At 35.0% G+C, this 22,554-nt stretch overlaps 1 protein-coding gene across 3 annotated transcripts in view; it reads right to left on the bottom strand.

The window, feature by feature from the left end:
* SMAD4 (SMAD family member 4) overlaps positions 1-22,554 on the bottom strand; it is a 60,538-nt gene that overhangs the window by 22,539 nt on the left and 15,445 nt on the right. For all 3 annotated transcript variants that reach the window (XR_003435245.1, XM_027118538.1, XM_027118539.1), the window contains exons 2-8: positions 19,264-19,640; positions 18,216-18,390; positions 17,759-17,788; positions 12,847-13,059; positions 9,733-9,852; positions 9,522-9,638; positions 8,038-8,091 (exon numbers count right to left, since the gene is read on the bottom strand). Coding sequence is in view for 2 of the 3 variants with exons in the window: in XM_027118538.1 (XP_026974339.1) it covers positions 8,038-8,091; positions 9,522-9,638; positions 9,733-9,852; positions 12,847-13,059; positions 17,759-17,788; positions 18,216-18,390; positions 19,264-19,512 (958 nt within the window). In the remaining variant the exon portion in view is untranslated. The remainder of the gene's footprint in view (positions 1-8,037; positions 8,092-9,521; positions 9,639-9,732; positions 9,853-12,846; positions 13,060-17,758; positions 17,789-18,215; positions 18,391-19,263; positions 19,641-22,554) is intronic.

Raw genomic sequence — 22,554 nt, 5'->3', positions numbered from 1 at the left:
CTGCGAGCCTGTGTCTTTTGGTTGGAGCATTTAATCCATTCACGTTTAAGGTAATTATAGATATGTATGTTCCTAATACCATTTTCTTAATTGTTTTGGGTTTGTTTTTGTAGGTTGTTTTCTTCTCTTGTGTTTCCCACTTAGAGAAGTTCCTTTAGCATTTGTTGTAGAGCTGGTTTGGTGGTGCTGAATTCTCTTAGCTTTTGCTTGTCTGTAAAGCCTTTGATTTCTCCATAGCTTTTGCTTGTCTGTAAAGCTTCTGATTTCTCCATCAAATCTGAATGAGATCCTTGCCGGCTAGTGTAATCTTGGTTGTAGGTTCTTCCCTTTCATCACTTTAAATATGTCATGCCACTCCCTTCTGGCTTGTAGAGTTTCTGCTGAGAAATCATCTGTTAACCTTATGGGAGTCCCCTTGTATGTTATTTGTCGTTTTTCCCTTGCTGCTTTCAATAATTTTTCTTTGTCTTTAAATTTTGCCAATTTGATTACTATGTGTCTTGGTGTGTTTCTCCTTGGGTTTATCCTGTATGGGACTCTCTGCGGTTCCTGGACTTGGGTGGCTATTTCCTTTCCCATGTTAGGGAAGTTTTCGACTACAATCTCTTCAAATATTTTCTTGGGTCCTTTCTCTCTCTCTTCTCCTTCTGGGACCCCTATAATGCGAATGTTGTTGCATTTAATATTGTCCTAGAGGTCTCTTAGGCTGCCTTCATTTCTTTTCATTTTTTTTTTTTTTAAATTCTGCTCTGCAGCCATAAATTCCACGATTCTGTCTTCCAGGTCACTTATCTGTTCTTCTGCCTCAGTTATTCTGCTATTGATTCCTTCTAGTGTTATTTTTCACTTCAGTTACTGTATTGTTCACCTCTGTTTGTTTGTTCTTTAATTCTTCTAGGTCTTTGTTAAACATTTCTTACATCTTCTCAATCTTTGCCTCCATTCTTTTTCTGAGGTCCTGGATCATCTTCACTATCATCATTCTGAATTCCTTTTCTGGAAGGTTGCCTAACTCAACTTCATTTAGTTGTTTTTCTGGGGGTTTATCTTGTTCCTTCATCTGGTACATAGACGAGATGAAAAGGCAGAGGGCTGTCTTTCTGTGAATGTGGTTTTAATTCCACAGGCTGCAGGATTGTAGTTCTTCTTGCTTCTGCTGTCTGCCCTCGCTAAAACTGGTTTTTAAACCTCTTTATTGGAGTATAATTGCTTTACAATGGTGTGTTAGTTTCTGCTGTATAGCAAAGTGAATCAGCTATACATATACATACATCCCCATATCTCCTCCCTCTTGTGTCTCCCTCCTACTCTCCCTATCCCACCCCTCTAGATGGTCACAAAGCACCGAGCTGATCTCCCTGTACTACGCAGCTGCTTCCCACTAGCTATCTATTTTACATTTGGTAGTGTACATATGTCCATGCTACTCTCTCACTTCGTCTCAGCTTACCCTTCCCCCTCCCCGTGTCCTCAAGTCCATTCTCTATGTCTGTGTCTTTATTCCTGTCCTGCCCCTAGGTTCTTGAGAACCATTTTTTTTTTGATTCCATATATATGTGTTAGCATACGGTATTTGTTTTTCTCTTTCTGACTTACTTCACTCTGTATGACAGTCTCTAGGTCCATCCACCTCACTACAAATAACTCAAACTACTACAATTTTAACTCTGAAAATGTGTTGAATGTATTCATTTGAACTTCAATAAATGATTTTAAATAATTGGGCAAAAGAGAGCCACTACTAGGTTTGGTTTGCAAATATCGTTGATCAAGTATTTCTAATTTTTGTTTGAATACAGTTATTACATAGAGCCTACATACATGCAAATTATTTGATTTTCCTTTTTTAAATAACAGGTATTTATGGGGTACATAAGAATCACTGTAGGCACACACAGCAGTAAACAAGGCAGCTATTGTCCTATTTTCATGGAGGTGCAGAGGCAGACAAGTAATCAAATAAATGAACAAGGTAACTCAGGTAATGATAAACACGGTGAAGAAAATAAAACAAGGTATGGGACAGAAGATGAGTGGAAAGGTACTTCAGACTAGACCAGGGGCACATCCTATCCGAAAAGCACATCCTATCCGAAAGACCATGTATCTATGTGGAGACTGTGAATGAACAGCTCAAGAGGAAAGCAAATGCAAAAGCCCTAGAGCAGAAAGGGGTCTGACATAAGGGGGGAATAAAGGCCAGTGCCATTTATTAGAGATTGAAAGTTTTCTATGATAAACCAATTATTTATCTGCATCTCACTGTGCCATTTATGAACTCTGGCTGACCTAGAATTTTCAACAATATAAAAAGATACTCAGAATGACAAAAAAAATACATTTCTTCAAACCTCCCAAAAGATGTTAAAATGAAGTATGATTAATGCTTAAAATATATTAAAAACAAAAATCCTGTAAAGTCTATGTATCTAATTGCTTTTCAAAATGTTGTCAAGGAAAAAAGTACTTTCCAATGAAGTATTAATAAAAGAGACCACATGAAAACTGGGTGATTCAAAAACTTAATAATTCAAATGTTTTGCCATACAGAACGACCAACTAAACACAAACATTCCTTTAAATATTTTTATTATCATGAGAACATGAAAACTAGCGATATACTGAAGTGCCTTCTTAAAAAGCTAGTTTTGAAATATTTATGAAGCTGTTCCTTATAGTAAAATTCTTTATTAAAGGCATCACATTATGCTATGGACAAGAAGCTTCAGCCAACATAACAGGCAGGTATACTGGTTGAAGCTAAAACTAAAGAGGTTGTTTAAGACAAGATAACAATCACCCAATGTTTTGGCAGCAATAAACAGTAACAGCACTTTAATAAGGTCTTTAACAATCAGCCCAAACAGTCAATTTTGTTACAAATAATATCCTGAAGTCACGAATGTTTTCAACGCTGGTTAAAAAAATGAGATCCAAGTACATGCATTTCCTAGTTCATACTAAAGAATACTATTTACAAGTAAAGTTCCATGGCAAGCAATCTTTTTTCCAAGACAGTCAATTGAGGGGGAAAAGGGGACCTGTATAATCTCCATGTTTAAATAAGAAAAATAACTTTTATCATTATAAATTGCAACATCTGCAACTACACTTAAACATTATGTTATTATTTCCAGTCACCAAAGGGGTTTTTGTTTGCCTAATATTTCAGACAGCATACAACAATGGTGGTTACATAAAGCTGCATTTGGCAAGCTCTGAGTATAAAAGGAAAGTGACATCAGAGTTGCACCACGGACCAGGGATGAAAAATGACCGTCTAATTAAAAGGATTATTAAGGCCCAGGAAAGCAGGAGGAAGGGGGTTACTATCTGTGAGGAGAGACAGGGCTAGAGGTAACCTAATAGGTAATCCAGAGAAGTTAGTGGTGCTGGGATACAAAATACCATGTGAAAACCTTTTCTAAAGGTGTAGAAATGGTTCTAAAGGTTTAGAGTCCCTCTAAATTTGTTATAAAACGAGGAGGGAACATTCTTATTTTTAAAACAGGAGAAGGTAACAGGAAACACTCATTAAGCCTTTCTAGATCTCTCTGTGCTCTTTCGCTCCAAGGACCAAATGCCACATAAGTGACAAGTCTACAGCCTCTCAAAACTAGTATCAACAGCAAGACAGAATTTACTCATTTCCAAGAGAGCTTTCTTAACGTCCCAACTCACTTGAAAGGGAGTGGGATTGTTATGTGCTTGCTGATGTTGCTATTTTTAGTTTCTTGTTCCTTAAGTTAGTGAGGTTGAACTGGTCCCATGAAGTCTATGGGCTGCTTGCTCATCACTGACCAGAGGAAAGGGTTTGAAAGACGAGTTAAGAACATGAATTTTTTTTAATATAAAAACTCAGCTAAATATTTTTTGTAATGAGAAAACGTATTACAAAGCACAGCTTTACCAAAAAATTGTTATTCAATTATAATAGAAAGTGTAAGTCTCCAAGGCATTATCTTTAATTTCTGAAACAAGAGTCATTCAAGAAAAAATTAGAGATTTGCTTGAAGCACCTAAATGACTCATTATGAATTATTCCTTTTATTATTTATATCTGAATGAGATGTCCTATGAGAATCTTTCATGAAAATATAAAGGTCCTCTCTTAAATGGTAGTTAGTTCCAAAGTACTAGAACACAACCTGAATTTGAAAATCTGTGAATTCTGTATTCATTTATCAGTGACCAAAACAATCTCAAAGACGCTGAGGAAACTCTTCGCTTTAATTTGCAATCAATATTTAATTTAATGAATATATCTCAGCTTTACAAAAAAGCAAAAGAGTGTTAGTCCATAAAAAGAAATGATTAAAAATGAAATGATTAACTTTTTCCAAAAATATTTTTCAACTTAGTTATCAAAGCCTAGAAATCACCAAGTATATGTCCTGTCTGAAATCTTTTATACTAAGGTAAAGACCAATACTAACTTTTTTTCACTTTCAACAATTTATATTACTTATATTTCCTAAGACATACATTCAATTATATTCAAAAACACTTTATCAAAACAGATATACTATATATTATTGATGATTTTTAATTATTAAAAATATTTTATGTATTCAGATATGCACATTTCCCATCTATACAGTCCTAAGTCAGTGGTAGAATATTTTAGCATTTCTTAATCAAACCTTAAAGGGCTGCATTAACCATACACCTAATACAAAATATTTTTACTTTGGTTTCCTTTTCTATTTGTTCATGAAACAAGGATAGCAGATCTTGTAAACTACTAGCTAGGATTTACAAAGCACTAGATAACAGGGGACACGAGGGATTAGGGAATGCTTCTTCACAACTGTGGTGTGACTTTAAAAAGAGGTCACCACACTTAAGAGGGTAGGGGTGTGAGGTATGGGCATCAAGATGGCACCAATGATTCTCACCTCCTGACATTCACATTTTTGTATAGTCCCCTCTCTACAAAATAGGATCTTACAAAAATGAAGATGTGATTTATGAGGTTAAGTCTTAAAAGACCCCGAGGTTCTGTCTTGCTTTCTCTTGATCCCTCAACTTTGGAGGAAGCAAGCTGCCATGTGAAGACACTCAAGAAACTCTGCAGAGAGGTCCATGCAGAAAGGAACTGGAGCTTCCTGCCCACAATACCACTAACTTGCCAGATAGGTGCTAAGCCACCCTGAAAGTGAATTCTCCAACCCCAGAAAAGCTTTCAGATGGTAGCAGCCTGAGCCAACAACTTGACTGCAAGCTCAAGAGACTATGAGCCAGAGCAAACAACAGACAACTAATACAGAGTATATAACATATCTGGCAGAGAACACCATGCACAAAAAAAGTACAGAGGGATGATATAGTCAAGCAAGCTTGGGTAAGCAGTTCAGGATGGTTAAAGTATGAAGAGATGAACCTAGAGAAGTATGCAGGGTCCCGGATCAGAGATTCTTTTCTGCCCAGCTAAGGAATTTGGACTTTATCCTATAGGCTAAGCAATAAGTAGGGAAGTCAGTGCAAGTTCTTCAACAGAGAAATAACATAACTAGATTCAAATTTTAAAAGAAATACTGAGTAGCAGTAGAGATTAAATGGTAGGGAGGAGGGCACTATGACTGGAAGCTGTCCCATTAGGAAGGCCAGTCAGCATATTCTCTTACCAGTGCAAGAGGAGAAATGAAGAACAGCTGTGAGGTAGAACTCTTCTGGGGCCCATCCATATTCACAGTCAGAGAGTTCACAGCCAGCTGGGCTCCAACAAGCTGACTCCATTAATGGTACAGGCGCAGAGCTGACCCCTCCCGCAACCACGTGGACAAAGACCTTTCAGTATCATCCTCGCAATTAAGTCACTTCCCGTTCTACTCAAAAACAGAGGCTTTAATGCCAGTGCAGGGTCCTATAGATGCATATCCTCAAAACTAGTGAATGCTATTCCCTAACCACCAGGAGCTGTTAGGCCTCAACATGAGTTCTACCATGAGAATGAAGTAAATCCATCAAGAGGCCAAAGCAACTGCTGAATCCAAAACGGAGTCCAAATAACTAGCTAAATGCCACCATTCCCAACCCCACTCCACTATTCATCCATGGTAGATCTTTTTTCAGAGCCCTGATTATCCCTACTCCTGTGGACCACCTTCTGCCAAGCCATATGAACACTGAGAACCACACCCCCCAATTTGCCAGGGGTCACTACTGATTGTCAATGATGCTGCCTTGAAGCCAGCAAAATTCTCATTCTTAAGACTCCAGATTTCCCCCTTTTATCACAATATGCTTATTAACATGAATTAAGATTCTGATACAATGATTTCATTTATATAATTTCAAAAAGCAGTAAAACCAAACTACTGGATTGTTTAGGGATGCATTCATCATTTTCAAAGAGCAAAAAAATTAAATCCATAAAAAGCAGGATAGTGGTTATCTCTGCAGGAGGAGATGAAAAGTTTTTGACTGAGACAAAATGCATGGGGAGGGAAAATTTCTGAGGGTGCTGCAATGTTTTAATTTTCAGTCTGGGTGTTGGTTACACACGTGTTGGCTTTAATGTTATTCATCAGACTGTATGTATACTGGTTTTATGTACGTTCTGTTTATTACATTTCTTAATAAAAATGTTTATAGAAAGGCAAGACCCCTTGACCCACAAAAAATGTTTAAAATCACAAAAATATGCAAATAACATACAGAAAATCCACTTAAGAGGATAATTTAACTAGTAATATGTATGATTAAAAAATATGTTTAAAAATGTAAACATGTAACTAGTAAATATGTATCGTTAAAAAATATTTCTGTCCCACCAGCAGCATTTTTCTCCTTATCAAAACAAATATTTGCCTCCTAAATCAGTAAAAGTTAATTCAAGTATCACATCTACTGCTGGTGAGCATGATAAGACTGGTTCTCGTACTCTGATGTGATCACTAAAGCAATGTGGCCTTTTGATCCAGAAATTCTTCAAATTCCCGAAACTGAAATATGAGAAGAATTATAAGCATAAAGGTCTTACCCTCAATGTTATTTTTCTTTAACAGCTAGAAGAAAAGTTAGAACCAACATAAATAATAAATAGCAGAACACTGTTTAAGAAAATTATTTATCTATTTGAGGAACTATATGTTACTCTTTAAATTGACCATTATGGTTACTGTAGTTATATTTTTTAAAAATCTTCAATGGAAATATATACTGAAATATTGATGTATCAAATGATTATATAGTATTTCCATCAAAATAATAGGTAAGGATATGAAAAGTAGGTGAGGGTATAAATGAAACAAGATTGGCCATTAGTTGATAATAGCTGAAACTGAGGAATGAGTACAATTTTCTATACTTGTATTTGGTACATGTTGAAATTCTCCATAATAAAATTTTTGTAAAACTAAGGGGAAAATTAAGGTGATGAACTGAAATTATATAGCTGCATCTTTCTAAGCTAAGAAAAACAGATAGGATAGGATGGAGGGAAGAAAAGCAAATCAAAATCCACTGTTTATGTTAAGAAGCCTTCAATATTTTCTTTTATTCCCAAACTTTCTGTTTTATTACTTCTATAGTTTACTTAGCTATTTCATCTAATCTTTTGAACATAATTTAGTGCAAATAGTTTCTAAATTGCAGTTAACCAGAGATTCCTGAATCTATCTTCTAAGACAGATACGGTGAATTATTTTTCTGTTCACCATCTACTTCAGATTCTTCCTGGCTTTTTAAGCTACAGTTTTACAGCTGTTCTATTTTGAAACCTAGTTTCTTCTACTGCATATTTATGTATTACATGCATCTTAAAACCGGTATTTTGGTACTTTATATTTTAGCCGAAAATGCAGTTCTTGTCTTTTCTTTCAGAGACAGTTAAAAAAAATCAAATATGGACAGTTTATGTGTGCTTATATTGGTTACTCATAAACTGTTGATTAACTAATGCCATAATGAGTATTGTACTTATCTGAAAAGTTAAGTTACTCTGCAGTTATATTAAAATCTCTCTGTGTGTATGTGTTTCAATTGCCATAAAGAAAAGCTAAATGTAGGGAATTAATTTTGAAATACACTTACCAGGATGGTTAGAAATGGGAGGCTGGAATGCAAGCTCATTGTGAACTGGCGGCCCTAAAGAAAAGACAATAAAAATCCCATTTTCATTTATTAAAAGTTTTCCAATGCTGAAACTTTTAATAAACCTTAAATATAACTATCATACCTTAGGAATTGTTTAGATCAAGCTTATGCAATGTCTAAGAATGTAAAAGCTTAGTTTACTTTATAATTATAATAAGCAAGTACTCTTGAATTACTTTTGTAGCTATTTAATAGCCAACATTTTAGAGCTGTATACCAACTGTTAAACAATTTACAATAGTTGTACATGCAAAATTTAATGTAATTATAAATTATCCATGTAATACAGTACAATTCATAATGTAATATATAATAATAATTCAAATTGTGAGGTCCATTTTAAAACAAGTGTTTATCGTTTATTAAATTAAGAATATTTACAAAATGGCACAGTAGCTAACATAACTGAGAGATTATTATGTGTTAAGACATTGTGCTAAACACCTCACATGAATTATTACATTTACTTCTTACAACATCCCTGAGACAGATACTACTATTACTACCCTTAAGTCTTAGGGAGGTTAAATAATTTGCCAGTGGTCACACAGCCAGTTAAGGGTCCAAACTCAGCACCCGTAACAACTATGCTGGCCCAGGCAGCCATTAAAAACTACATTCTCTTAAGACATGGAAAAATAGTAACATAACTGTAAAAAAGCAGGGTACAACAACATAGTCACAGTCTGATTTCCTTCTCCCCCCAAATTTATATATATACCCGACTATATGACTGGAAGGAAAAATGTGACAAAATATTAGAAGTAGATATCTCTGGGTAGTAGGATTCTGGATAATTTTTATTTTCTTATTTACTCCTCTGTGTATTTTCCAAGTTTTCTTTGGTATTATTAATCTTATAATGGAGGAAAAGGGATTTAATATATATGAAAGATTTATACTCTTGATTTTACTAGGCCAAATGAACAATGTTCCTGTTCTGCCTGAAACTACAAGCTATGGTTATCAGTAGGGTATCCCTCCCAATCAAGCCTGCACAGAGTAGAGGAATGACAGATTCAACATCTGAGTGTCTATGGTATGCTGAACTCTGTGGTGAGAGAAACCTTGAGATCTTGACACTCAAGGAGTTTCAATACACTTAGGGTGGATATACAGATACACATGAGATCTAACAACATACACAAAACAAACAAACAAATGAATGGCAATCAATGTGGTGTTAATGAAATATCAGCAACAAAGAAATAAAAGTATTCTGTAAATATCAATCCTCTAAAACAAAGGTATAACATAACTATGAAAAATAAAACTGTTTACCAAAAATACTGAAAAGCACTAATCATTTAATGAAACCAAATTTTAAGATGACTAAAAGATGTAAAAACATTTTTAAAAAAATAGAAAGAAAACAAAGTTCTCAAAAAGAAAAGGCCCTTACAACAAAAACAAGAGCTTACAGTAATGTCCGGGATGGGGCGGCATAGGCGGGTGGTGCTGAAGATGGCCGTTTTGATGGTGAGGCAAATTAGGTGTGTATGGTGCAGTTCTACTTCCAGTCCAGGTGGTAGTGCTGTCTAAAAATTAAGGCCCACATGGATTAATTTGCTTTTATAAACTCTGCCTATTTTTTCTCAACTACTTAGAAGATTTTAAAAAGCATATACATACTATGATGGTAAGTAGCTGGCTGACCAGTAAATCCATTCTGCTGCTGTCCTGGCTGAGGCCCTGAAGCTATCTGCAACAATCCTTCACTATGGCTGCCTGCCAGTATACTGGCAGGCTGACCTAGAGGAACAAGAAGACATTAATATGGTACATTTATAGAGGCAATCCTATGGTTTTATACAGTAAATGAAGGATCAATTATATCTGATGGTCACAATTACAAAGATGAGCAAAAAGCAGAATTCACCCATGGCCTATATAATAAAAAAACCCTAGAGTCATCTATAAAGGCAAACCTTAACTTGAAGAAGTTCAAAATTATTCTATCTTTAAGTAATATCTAGCTAATTTTATTGGCCCATTTCTTCACAAATATTCTTCAAATGCCAGCAAAACCCCACTATAGGTCTAGCCTATCATAATAACTTCTTCAGAAGCACACTAGCTCACTCCCAGCCACTCCATCTAGCTCTGGACCTTTCTGACTAGGACTCCAAAAGTCCAGGCTCAAGAAAATGTTGGAAAGTTCATTATTATCAGCACTGGTACTGGTAATGGCAGAATGCTAGAGGGTGATCAAAGAAAAGGAGAGCAGGCAAATATTTTAAATGGAATGTGATGGGTAAGGTGAGAAGGTTAAAAAAAAAAAAAAAGGTAAGCTCCACTGTCCAATCAACACAGCATCTGCTAGTTAAAACAAAACAAAACAAAAAATCAGTCTATTTTGAAATTTTTTCATGTGCTTTTAAAAATCAAGAATTGCCTCTAAGAACACTACCATACTCCTGGATTCACAAGAAATTAGTTGCTCTCTCTGTATGTAATATACCAGGAGAACTATTCTATTCAAAACCATTCTAAGAAATTGCTTACATTTTTAAGGCTTTATTTTTTGTACAGAAAAAGCTTAATTTCTTCAAGCAAGAATTAATTAAGTCAACTGTGCATCTCACTTGGAAAGCAATGAAATTCCATAATTGTTATTTGTTACTGTCATTACCTCAATCTTTTCTCATCTATGTGGGAGTATAATCAGATAGAAGAGAGTAAATGACACCATTGCTCGAATATGCAATGAACAGCTCAAAGTATGAAGAAAAAGGAACATCTTTCTCCTCTCTACAACTCACATTTCCTTAAGGCTAAGATTATAAAATTGAAAGCTAAAGAGACTACTTCAATACTCTCTATTTTTTTAAAGAGGATGTTTTCAGCTACCTCCCATCCTATTCATCCCCCTCAAATTTTTCCATCTTTAAAGTTAATTAAATTTTTACTCTTGCTTTTTAACGACTGTACGTGGTGCATACTCTTAGCTATCTTACAAAAACTGTCACTTGCAGAAGAAATTAAATTATTTTAATTTACTACAGATATTTAGAAAGAAACCCTGAAGATACTCAGGTACCAAATGAACATAAAGCCCACTGCAGTTATCTGTACTGAGTATTTCCATTACACAATTCCAAGTACATAAAATGAAATTAAACAACTAAATCAGCTCACATAGTCTTCCAATTCCCCTATTTTAGTCCAATTTCTTTTCTTTCTTCTAATTTTATCAATACACTTTTTGAGATCTAAGGAACCATTCTGCAACAAATTCTAAAACTTATGGTAATCATTACTCATTGCGAAAATATATCCAAAAAACACCAAGACAAAATTATCCACATTTCATTCATATCACTTTATTTGAATAGGACTCAGCCCCAGGGAACGTAACAGTTAAAATGAAGTCACTTTAGCAAGCATCAACAAAGGCATGCAAATTCAACCTCCAGGTAGTATCAACAGAGGTTAAGTGGCACTAATCTATGCTCAAGTGGCTGTAACGTACCTTCTTTTATTCTCCTTCCCTACCCACTCTGTTTGTCAACTATATTCCCAAATTAGTGAATAAAGAGTAGACAGATAACAGAAGCACCAAGTGGTTAAAGATTCAGGTTCCCAAGTTTGTGTTTAACCTATATGGCCCACTTGGAATATGCTGTAGTGAGACAGTCTGTAGTGAGACTGTCATCTCATGTAGCAAATCCAAAAGATATTGTGTGAAGAGGTAAAATGAATTAAAGAGGGGGAAATTTGGTATACTTTATTTGAAACTCAATTGTAGAAATCAGTCCTACAGAAATCAGTCCTTTGATCTTATTCCAAAGATCAACTTTCTATGTTGAATCTGATCTGATATTAAACAGAATAATGCTTCCTTTGATAGCAACTAACAAGTATCAGTCCAGATCTATCAACAATTCACTGCTGATGTGGGCTTAGATACAATCTCCTTAGCAAGCAGGTACAAATAATACAATACAAATGGGAAGACCCTGTTCTGTGATTAATTTAAAAACAAAAAGAAGGCCACTCAACTTGCCAAGTTGAAAACTGTCCAACCTTTGGTGGCTATGAAAATAAGGTCATTATTTCCTTGACCAGGCCCCAAGAAAATCTGGACCTAATAGCACTCTGCCTCCATGACATGGCAGAGAAGGTGAGCACCTCTTTAATGGGAAGAATCTTTTGAAAACAGACTTGTTAGAAAAAAAATAAAATAAAGTTAGATACACAGAATTTAGCTTTATTTCAAAGTTGACTAAAATACTTAACATCTATCTTGAGGGGTATATGTTTGTTACTAACAAATTTGTCAAGATTCCTTTTTCTAAGTTTGCACAACTGGAGACTGAGATGACTATTATAAAGTAATATTCTGCCAGATACAGCAAAATAAAAATACTGATTAGAGGAAAGCTTGCAATTCCATTAACAAAGATTTTTATAAACCTCTTGGTTCAAAACTACTTGTTGGTAACTTAAATATTTCTCTAAAATAGATCTGAAAGCTTAAGAGACTTCTTACTTCTGCGTGTAATAAAGTACAAATTACACCATTAATTTAAATCATTACTTAAATTCCAAGTGACTATACATCAACATAAGAACATTTAAATAAATTACAAACACCATTTTTTTCCAGGACAACTCAAAAACCTATTTAATGCTTGTTTACCTATGAAAGATACTCTGTTGGAGGTTTCCTCCAAGTGGTTACCTATAAATATTTAATGGTTAGGAAAATTCATCTTGCTGACTACATCTGACTCTACAACTCACTTGTGGAAGCCACAGGAATGTTGGGAAAGTTGGTGGTGCTGGTAGCGTTAGACTCAGATGGGGCTAAGAGAGCTGGGGTGCTGTAGGTCTCCGTCGATGCACGATTACTTGGTGGATGCTGGATGGTTTGAATTGAATGCCCTTCAGTGGATAATGATGGCTGTCCCTCAAAGTCATGAACATATTCATCCTTCACCAACATACTAGGTGGAGCTATACAGAAAAGCAAACATATTTTAAAATCTTATAAGCTTCTATTCCCAGAAAAAAAAAATCTTATAACTAATATAACAACACCTTAAATCAACTATAGTGTGTATCAGTCTAACTCAGAATTTTCTAGTACTATTTTTAAAGCATACTATTCTATCAGCAAAAGCTATTTATTTAGAGGTAGTGGCATCAGATCAATCTGACTGACTCCTTGAAATCTGAAGGCAGACCATATTCCAACAACCTCCAGCAATAGTCCTAAAGAGGTATTTTTAGTTTCTTGATTAATAATCTAAAAGTAATCATCACCTTAAATACATAGAATAAAGTAGACAAAAAATCAAGTGGCTGGGGAAAATATTTACCTAGTTAAGACGACCAAATTGAGATCAAGTAATTACTTTTTTTAATCTTTTTGCTAATTTCACGGTGTAAAAATATGAGTGGGATCTGACAGCTATCCAATTCCAGATCTAGAATTACTGTTTAGTAACATAGTCTTTGAAAGTGAAGTATACTGAATATCCCCTAAAAGATCAGAATGAGCAGAAAAATCCCAAATGGTAAGTCAAACTGAAATTTCCTTCTAGAAACCCAATCCAAATAATGATGTTTGATAAATATGTAGTGTGAAAAAACTCGATAAACAACATCTTTCGCCTACGTGGTTACACCTTAATAGCAAAGCTAGGCTCTAGCTGATATAACACCTTTTCTTGAACAAACCAGGGAATAATTAGTTGGCTTTGTTGTGAGGAAAAAAAGGAAAATTGAAGCTGCACTTACAATAATCAATGCTTCTCTTGCCCAGAACCTCCCCATTTCTTTTTAGGCTACAGTTTTGGGGTTTGCTTTTTATCTTTAGCAAACAACGCTTTACTGCATCTGAACTAACACTACCCTAGAATTTTATAATCCGTTGAACTCTAACACTAGGTTCTTTTCTTAGAGCAGTTAACAGTCCACAAAAAGACATTCTCTTTTCCATTGAGAATCAGCATATAATGCTCCTTATCTTTCTCTATGTTAATCTTTGAAAAAATCCATTACACATAAATACTAACTAGTTACACAGCTACTTTTTTATTAAACTGAGAATATTTCAAAGAGGTAATAATAATCTATTGTTCAGACTTCCACATACAATCTCTTAAAGGGCTTTCTCATGCATCAAAAGTAATGAAGACGCTGATATTTTTAAGACCCATAAATCCCACTACAAAGAGTTTCTCTTTAGAAAATTCTATGGAAACAAAGAGATAACCAAAAGGAGCTTAACATATCATTATATGTCAGTAAAAAAAGTGGATCTAAAAAAAAAAAAAAAAAAAAAAAAAAGTGGATCTAACCACTCACCACTAATGTTGGCCAAATTATAAAAATGCAAAGAAAAAATCATTTGAGACATAAAGCGGGTATGACTGTATTTATTCAGTTTCTTAAAAATCATACTCTTCAACAAAGTCCTATGATTTTCTGCACATAGATCCTGACATCTCTATTAAATTCTTGGAAATTTTAGGGTTCTTTGCTGTTTATAGCGACTGGGATCTTTTGACCAAGATATCGGTATTGCTAGTACATAAGGAGAAAGTTACTCATTTGAGGATATAGCTGGTCAACTTGATACTCATTATTTCTGCTTTTCAGTTGACACTTTGGCTTAATGGGCAATCATAACAACTGAATTCTGGGCATTCCCTGGTGGTCCAGTGGTTAGGACTCGGTGCTTTCAGTGCTGTGGCCCGGGTTCAATCAATCCCTGGTCGGGAACTAAGATCCCACAAGCCACATGACGCAGCACACCCCTCAAAAAAAAAAGAAAGAAAGATTTGAAAATAACAACTGAATTCTGCTTTTAAACAGTTATGCCTCATAACTTTTTCTTGCCTAATATGTTGGTTAAACCTTCCCAAGTGTAAGTTTGGGACTTCTACCAGTCTACAGGTCTCTTTAATCAAATAACTTAAAACATAAGTTTCTTAGGTAAAACTGGGTATCAACAAGGATAGATGTCTGCAATATACTTTTGCCAAGAGAAAAAAGGTAGGTTATAAAACACTACTGTACACTATGATCATACTCATGTTTAAAAAATCCTATAAGTGAAAAAGCAAGGTCCAGTACAGTGCACAATACGCTTTTTGTGTAAGAAAGAAGGGAAATAATACATGTATTTTTGCACAAAGAAACCCTGGAAGGAAACACCAGAAACTAAAAAAAGTGATTACCTGAGGTAGGGGGGAATGGGGACAGGGGTGGGAGCACTTCTTTTCACTGTATACCTTTTTATAGTATTTTGATTTATGGACCATGTATTGCCTATTCAAAAAAATAAGATTGAAAAAAACATATAGTATATATTTTTAAAGTCCAGGAAACAGACACCAAACTGTTAAGTATTTCTCTTTATGGACTAGCATTCAACAAATTAATTCACTGAAAAAATATTTATTGAGCACCTATGTTCCAGGTACTGTTCTAGCACTTGGGATACAACAGTAAACAAAAGAAAGATCACTGCCCTCACAGAGCTTACAGTCTTTTATGATATTTTTCTATTGTTTAAATATCTAATAGTGAGCACACATTACTCCAGCCCCTCCTAGCTGTCTAATCTTGGGCAAGTTCCTTGACCTCTCCAGGCACCAGTCTCTACATCTGATAAAATGTAAATAATGCCATCTACCATGTAGGAGTATTATGAGAATGATGAGACAATATTTGTAAATTATTTTGACACAAAATAAATACTTAGAAAGTGTTAGCTATTATGATTTAACCATACCCTTAGAGCGGACATACCTGTATATAGAGATTGTAAAATGTTCTGTGAGGAGTAAAGAACACATAGCAGACAGAAAAGCTGAAGACACTGAGCTCATCCTAGGTCTCTGTTCTTTATTACCACCAGCAAGCAGGTCACAGCTTGTCTGATGGTACTGTCACTGTCTTATTTACCTTTTCTTTCCTCCACTAGACTATGAGCTCCCTCAAGGGGAAAAAACATACCTTATTTATCTTATCGTCCCTGGAACCTAACACAGTACCAGGCAATACATGCTCATTAAATATTTGTTAAAATCAACACACAAGTCAATGTGGTCATGGAAAGTTTCACGAGAGAGATGAGACAGGCTGGAAATGATTACCACCAAGATCCCAACTCAAAAGTGAAGGAATTTGCTTAACTTTTAACTACCTGGCCTTATATTATTTCTTTGTCCAAATCTAAAAGGCCCTGTGAGAAACACCTGTTGTTTTCTAAGGAAAGAAGTCACTGAAGCCAGCCTTTACATAGCCACCACTAGGGGGATCCATAAGGCTGAATATAGGGCTAGAGCAACTAAAAGGGGCTATCAACCCACACAAGCCCATCAATAACAGGTACTCCTAACAGCAGTATTTTCGGACAGGAAGCAGTGTAATGAGTCTTCAGAATCAGATCTCCTCACAACCACGCCCCTAGGAAGATTCTGATATAGTTATCACTACAGCTGCCCAACCCCTAACACCCACTGAGCTAAAAGCTTTCATTCTCCAAAAACACAGATGAAGAATGGTGAAAATCTGAAGGGTGTTTACTTTCAAAAAGAGGTGATATGATATCAACGTCTGTGTGGTGAAGAGACTAGGTTTTACCCAATCAATCTTAAAGCTACCCTTCTCAGACCACCACAACAGCTTCCCTTATCAGCCCACTGTTCTCAGAAACCAACTAACCCTTAACAAGTATGAAAAGGCACTAGAGTCTTCCTTTATTATTACTGACATGGAAGAGAAGTGGAGAATAAAAACAAGTAGACTTCCATGCTCTTCCTAAATTTTAATGTCAGATATTTCTGGCCCATCTCTTAAGATTCTGCAACAAAAGAGGTGCTGAGCCACTAATTTGCCTTCAAAACAATGGCACACCTTACTAAGACGACAGTGGCTCTTTTATCAGAATTTCTCTGCAAATTAATTAGTTCTTACAGAAATTTCAGTTCATTAACATGTTCCAAGAAACAGAGCTAAAGTTTTAAGAGACCTCTGTTCTCAAATATTACACACAAAAAACACCTCCCATATGTTACATTTCCCCACCTCAAAACACTCTTTCCTTTAAAATAGAATTAGAACATCTGTGATTGGCAGATACTTTAAAGTAGCCTTGTTTTAGTTACTCAAAATGTAACAAGACAAAAAAATTAATATAGTACACAGTTTTAAGTCCTTCATAAAATTACCATTCATAAAAATAAGTTAGGCTGAAATGAAGAAAAATGACAATTTTGGTGTTTTTAAACTATATTACACATGATTCTAAATTATCAGAGGTTATTTATATCCATTTAAATTAAAATAAATACTTTGAGGATTTTCAAAACAATAAAAAAATAAACTGGCTCTGTGAGATTTTCTTCCAAAATAGCCAGTTTTTACCAATTCAAAATCTATTCTTCTTTTGTATGTTCCCCTATCATATTTTTTAGACTACTTTCGGTCATAAACAGCAGTTCAAAGCCAAAGAGCCAACAGCCTATTTAAATACAGTTTTAAATGCTGATGAACGCCCCCCCCAAATCTACATTTCCAAAGCAGTAAGTTTTTTTCTTGTCAATGTTACCAGCGCCCACACAAACTAGTTCTGGGTCAATAAAGAATAAAGAGGATGGGGTAAAAGAAAAGAGAAAGTTACAAGAAACGAATTACCTACCATTACTCTGCAGTGTTAATCCTGAGAGATCTTAAATTTTTAAAGGGGAAAAGAAAATAAAACATTAATCATTAGCATGAAAATAGTTTCCATTATATTTAAAATAACATAACGTAAATTTAAGCCAGGGATTCAAAAATTCCATGAACAATTTCAATTCAAGAATAGTAGTATAAATGCTATCTAACAATGCATAAATGCTTTCCATCTTATTTTTCAAAAACAATGTTCTAAGTGGACAAAATATCAACTATGCATACTTAGTTTTAGCAGTCAAAATACAAGTTTGTTCTGAATTCAAATTTAAATATTTGTATTTCATTAAAAATGTCTGATTCTTTAACCTTAGTTGAAGTCCTGGGCTATCTCCAAATCTGTAATTTAACTGAGAAAAATTAAAACACTATTGAGATCCTTTCCCTTTGTGCTTCTAAGCATAAAAGCAAAGTCTACTTACCAATTCCAGGTGATACAACTCGTTCATAGTGATATGGATTCACACAGACACTATCACATTTTAAGTCAAATGCATACTGACAATATTTAACATGTTTTAATTCGTTTTTGTGAAGATCAGGCCACCTCCAGAGACGGGCATAGATCACATGAGGAAATCCTTTCCGACCAGCCACCTAAGAAAAATAAATGAACATTTATTGAGCATCAGTTATACAGCACATGTTATACAAGGCACTTTATATGTTCTCATTTAATCCTTACAGTCCTACAGAGTCAGTATTATAATCCCCATTTCTTAAATGAGAAAAACTAAAGCTCAAAATAACTTACTTGGCTGTGGTCACAAAGCAATAAACTTAGGTATGATTTCAAGGCTTATGCTCAGGTTTTAAAAATGCAAAAAAAAGTACGAGTTTGAAGAAGAAACCGTGCCTAAAATCTAGAAATAAAAATTTAAAACCTAACAATATAAGCTTTCTATATGTTTCTTTAAAACTATTAAATACAGGAGGTGTATTATGTAGTTCTATATGAAAAATCTGATCAGTGAAAATAAAAGGTAAAGAAAATTTGTAAATGTAAGTTTTTAACCCCGCAAGTGTTAAAAGTATGCTTGAATTCTTCTGGATTGTTTTTCATATGAAAAGTACCAAACATACAATATCAGAGTTCTAAATTATAAAAGAACTGAGTATAACTCAGTTTTTTAAATGTGCATATAATACCAAAAAAAAAAAAAAAAGGATGAATACCAAGTTACTAAAGATGTGGCTTTTCTTCTGATTTTTATTTTTATTTTCCAAATTTTCTACACAGAACATTTTTTTTAGTCAAAACATTTAAAAACTTTTAAGCTATATCTCTGTTGTATGAAAGATACATTCTTCCATATATTCCCATAATATGTACTGGTACAGGATGTGTACTATGATATCTAAAGAGACAGAGCAAGCATTAGATTTCCCATAGTAACTTAAGAGGAAAAAAGAATTTGTAAAAATCTGCCACTACCGAAGATACAGAAAAGCCTCTAGAACAAGACTAACCTGAAGCCTTCCATCCAATGTTCTCTGTATGGTAACACATTTGCTAGGGTGAGCTCCATTTGTAGTTATAGCTGTTATTAAAGAATCCAATTCATCTTTTTTCTCCTTCAGTTTCTTTACCAAACTTTCAATTGCTCTTTTTGCAAATGTTTCACTCTCTCCACCTTGTCTATGGCACATCAAACTATGTACAATGCTCAGACAGGCATCATTACTTGTTGGTGTATTCGTAATAGACATATTGTCCATTTGTTAGTTATTTCTTTTAAATCAAATATGTTTCCAATTTCCGGAGCAATTTTGATCTTTTGGAGGCAGTGAAAAACAACGGCTAACGTTGCAATGAAAATTATTAGACATGTGGTATTCAGGATAACCTAAAAAAAAAAAAAGAGAGAGAGAGAGAGACAGATATTAGAACACATTTCACAAACTAGATTCAATTTCTTGGGAAAAGATGGAATTGCTCCAGTTAAGTCAAAGACTGAATGGACGTAATTAAAATGTGGTGCTTAGCATTTTAAATGACTTAATTAAAATGTTGCTGTTTTTGACATTCCCAAAATGTTAAAGTTAGGCCTTCTCATTATTATAGAAGTATGTTCAATCAAGTCTTGTCGACTGTACTACACCCTAAAGTAAAATCTTAACACAACTTCTTAAAAAGATTACTTATGAAGACCAGCACTTTAAAATATTCTTGATCAACAACTAGCTAAACCTAAAAGTCTATCACTACACATGAAAAATTCACCATCACCTGGTACCAAATACTGTTTATCAGTTAACAACACACAACTTTGTTATAAGAGACCACTGACAACAATAAAAAGATGAATAATTTTTAAATGGGCAAAGGATTCTAATACTCATTTCCCCAAAGAAGAATGGCCAATAAGCACATGAAAGGTACTCAGTATCATTAGTCATTACTGAATTGCAAATCGAAACTACAAAGAGATACCACTTCACATCCACTAGGTTGGATAAATCAAAAGAATAGACAAAAAAAGTACTGGCGAGGGACTTCCCTAGTGGTCCAGTGGTTAAGAATCCGTCTTGCAATGCAGGGGACACCGGTTCAATCCCTGGTCGGGGAACTAAGATCCCACATGCTGCAGGGCAACTAAGCGTGCACGCCACAACTAGAGAGCTCAAGTGCCACAACTATAGAGACCACACACTCTGGAGCCCGCGTCACAGCTAGAGAGAAGCCTGCACGCCACAACGAAAAGCCCACTCACTGCAACGAAAGATCCCGCGTGCCGCAACTAAGACCCAACACAGCCAATAAATAAATATTTTTTTTTAAAAAAAGTATTGGCCAGAAAGTGGAGAAAATGGAACCCTCATATGTTGCTGGTGGGACTGCAAAATGGTACAGCCATCTTGGAAAGTAGTCTGACAATTCCTCGAAATGTTAAACACGGAGTTACCATATAACCCAGCAATCCCACCCTTAGTAATTCCATCCAAAATTACCAGAAACCTATGTTCACAGCAGTATCTTATAATAGCCATAAATATAATCCAAATGCCCCTCAACTGACGGATGTATAAATGAGTATGTCTATACAATGCAATATTATCCAGTCATAAAAATGAATGAAGTACTGATATTTGCTTCAACATGGATGAATCTGGAAAACATGTTAGGTGAAAGAAGCCAGTCACAAAAGGCCACATGTTGTATAATCCCATTTATATAAAATATTCAGAACAGGCAAATGACCAAAACAAAAAGTAGATTAGTGGTTGCCAAAGGCTGGTGGGGGGGAGGAGGAGTGACTGCTAATGGGTATGGAGTTTCTTTTGGGAGTGATGAAAATGTTCTAAAATGGATGGTTGTACAACTCTGTCACTATAGTGAAAACCATCAAATCATACACTCTAAAAGAGTGAATTTTATAGTATGTGAATTATATATCAATACAGTTATTATTTTTAAAAAAGAGAGACCACTAAATTCCTCAAAAGATTTTACCCATAAAAGCAATAGGGTAAATTATTTTCAAAAAAATTAAAATATAGAAAATGAATATTAATTAAAAATCCATTCAACATTCATAACACAAACTAACTTATCTAACCTCAAAATCTCACATGGAATAAGAAAAGGCCATCAGCCTAAGAATAAGTGAGATAAAGCAGGAGTGGAGGCTGTACTTATGCCAGGTTGTTTTTCATTTGTTTGTTGATGGTGTTGCATTCCATGCTTATTTTGCTTTTATTTTCTTCGGCTATTTACTTGAATTTTAAAAGCCTACCCTCCACGACCAAATTAATAAAACTAACTCATCAGTCCCTACCAAAACCTGTTCCTCTTCTGACGACCTTTACTTGTACAGCTTAAACTCCACTCAATTACCCAGCGTTGGAAAGCTTGGTAAATCATCTTTGACCTACCTCTTTCTTTGACTACCCCCTACATTCTCTCACAAAGTTACATGATTCTTTACCTTAGTCATTTCTATCAATTTCTATTCTACCAGACACTGCTGTAGTTTTGGGCTTCCTTTAAATTTATATCACTTGCTATTTAACACCTGTTCCCCTCTATTGTTACCTGTTTTACATAAACGCCTGCCCTAGGCAGAGAAAAAGCAGTTTTTCTTATACCTTTGAATACTTAACCACTTGCCCACATGCTGAGGGTACACTTTCCAGATAACCAAAGATTACCTGCCTGGTAGGTTTTGGAGTTAGAGATCTAGATTAGAATCCTAGCTCTCACACTAAGTAGTGGGACAAATTAAGTTACTTAAATTCTCTCTGAACATGGATTAAAAGGAGAGCGTACAAAGTGAAAAATCTATATTAATGTTTAGTAAAAAGCAGCTACTCTCTGAATACTAAAATGTTTAATTGTTTTAAAAAGAGATTTTCCTAAAACACATTATGTATTTTTCTGCATTTTCTCCTATTAAAATTTGTCAAAGAAAATTTGACAAAAAAATCAATGCAGGGGGCCTGGGTTCGATCCCTAGTCAGGGGAACTAGATCCCACATGCCACAACTAAAAAAGATCCCGGATGCCACAACTAAGACCCGGCACAGCCAAATAAATAAATAAAGTGAATAGCTGCTACTCACTTCCGGCAGAAGTGGCATTTGAGCTGCCACATCTTCAATGCCTATTTATATGTCAAAAATAAGTATTGGCAACACACCTGTAGGGAAAGGGAAGGAAGGAAGGAGAAAGAGCAACCACTGTGTATGCCAAACCAAACACACCTTCAACTCACATCTGGCCCAAGAGAATCACCAGTTTGAAATCTCAGAATGCCAACC

This window comes from Aethalodelphis obliquidens, unplaced genomic scaffold (genome assembly GCF_003676395.1).
Source record: "Aethalodelphis obliquidens isolate GAN/ISIS:26980383/991018 unplaced genomic scaffold, ASM367639v1 scaffold19, whole genome shotgun sequence".
Taxonomy (NCBI): domain Eukaryota; kingdom Metazoa; phylum Chordata; class Mammalia; order Artiodactyla; family Delphinidae; genus Aethalodelphis; species Aethalodelphis obliquidens.
Note: the sequence above shows the minus strand (reverse complement) of the source record. Positions and strands in the feature narration are given on the sequence as shown.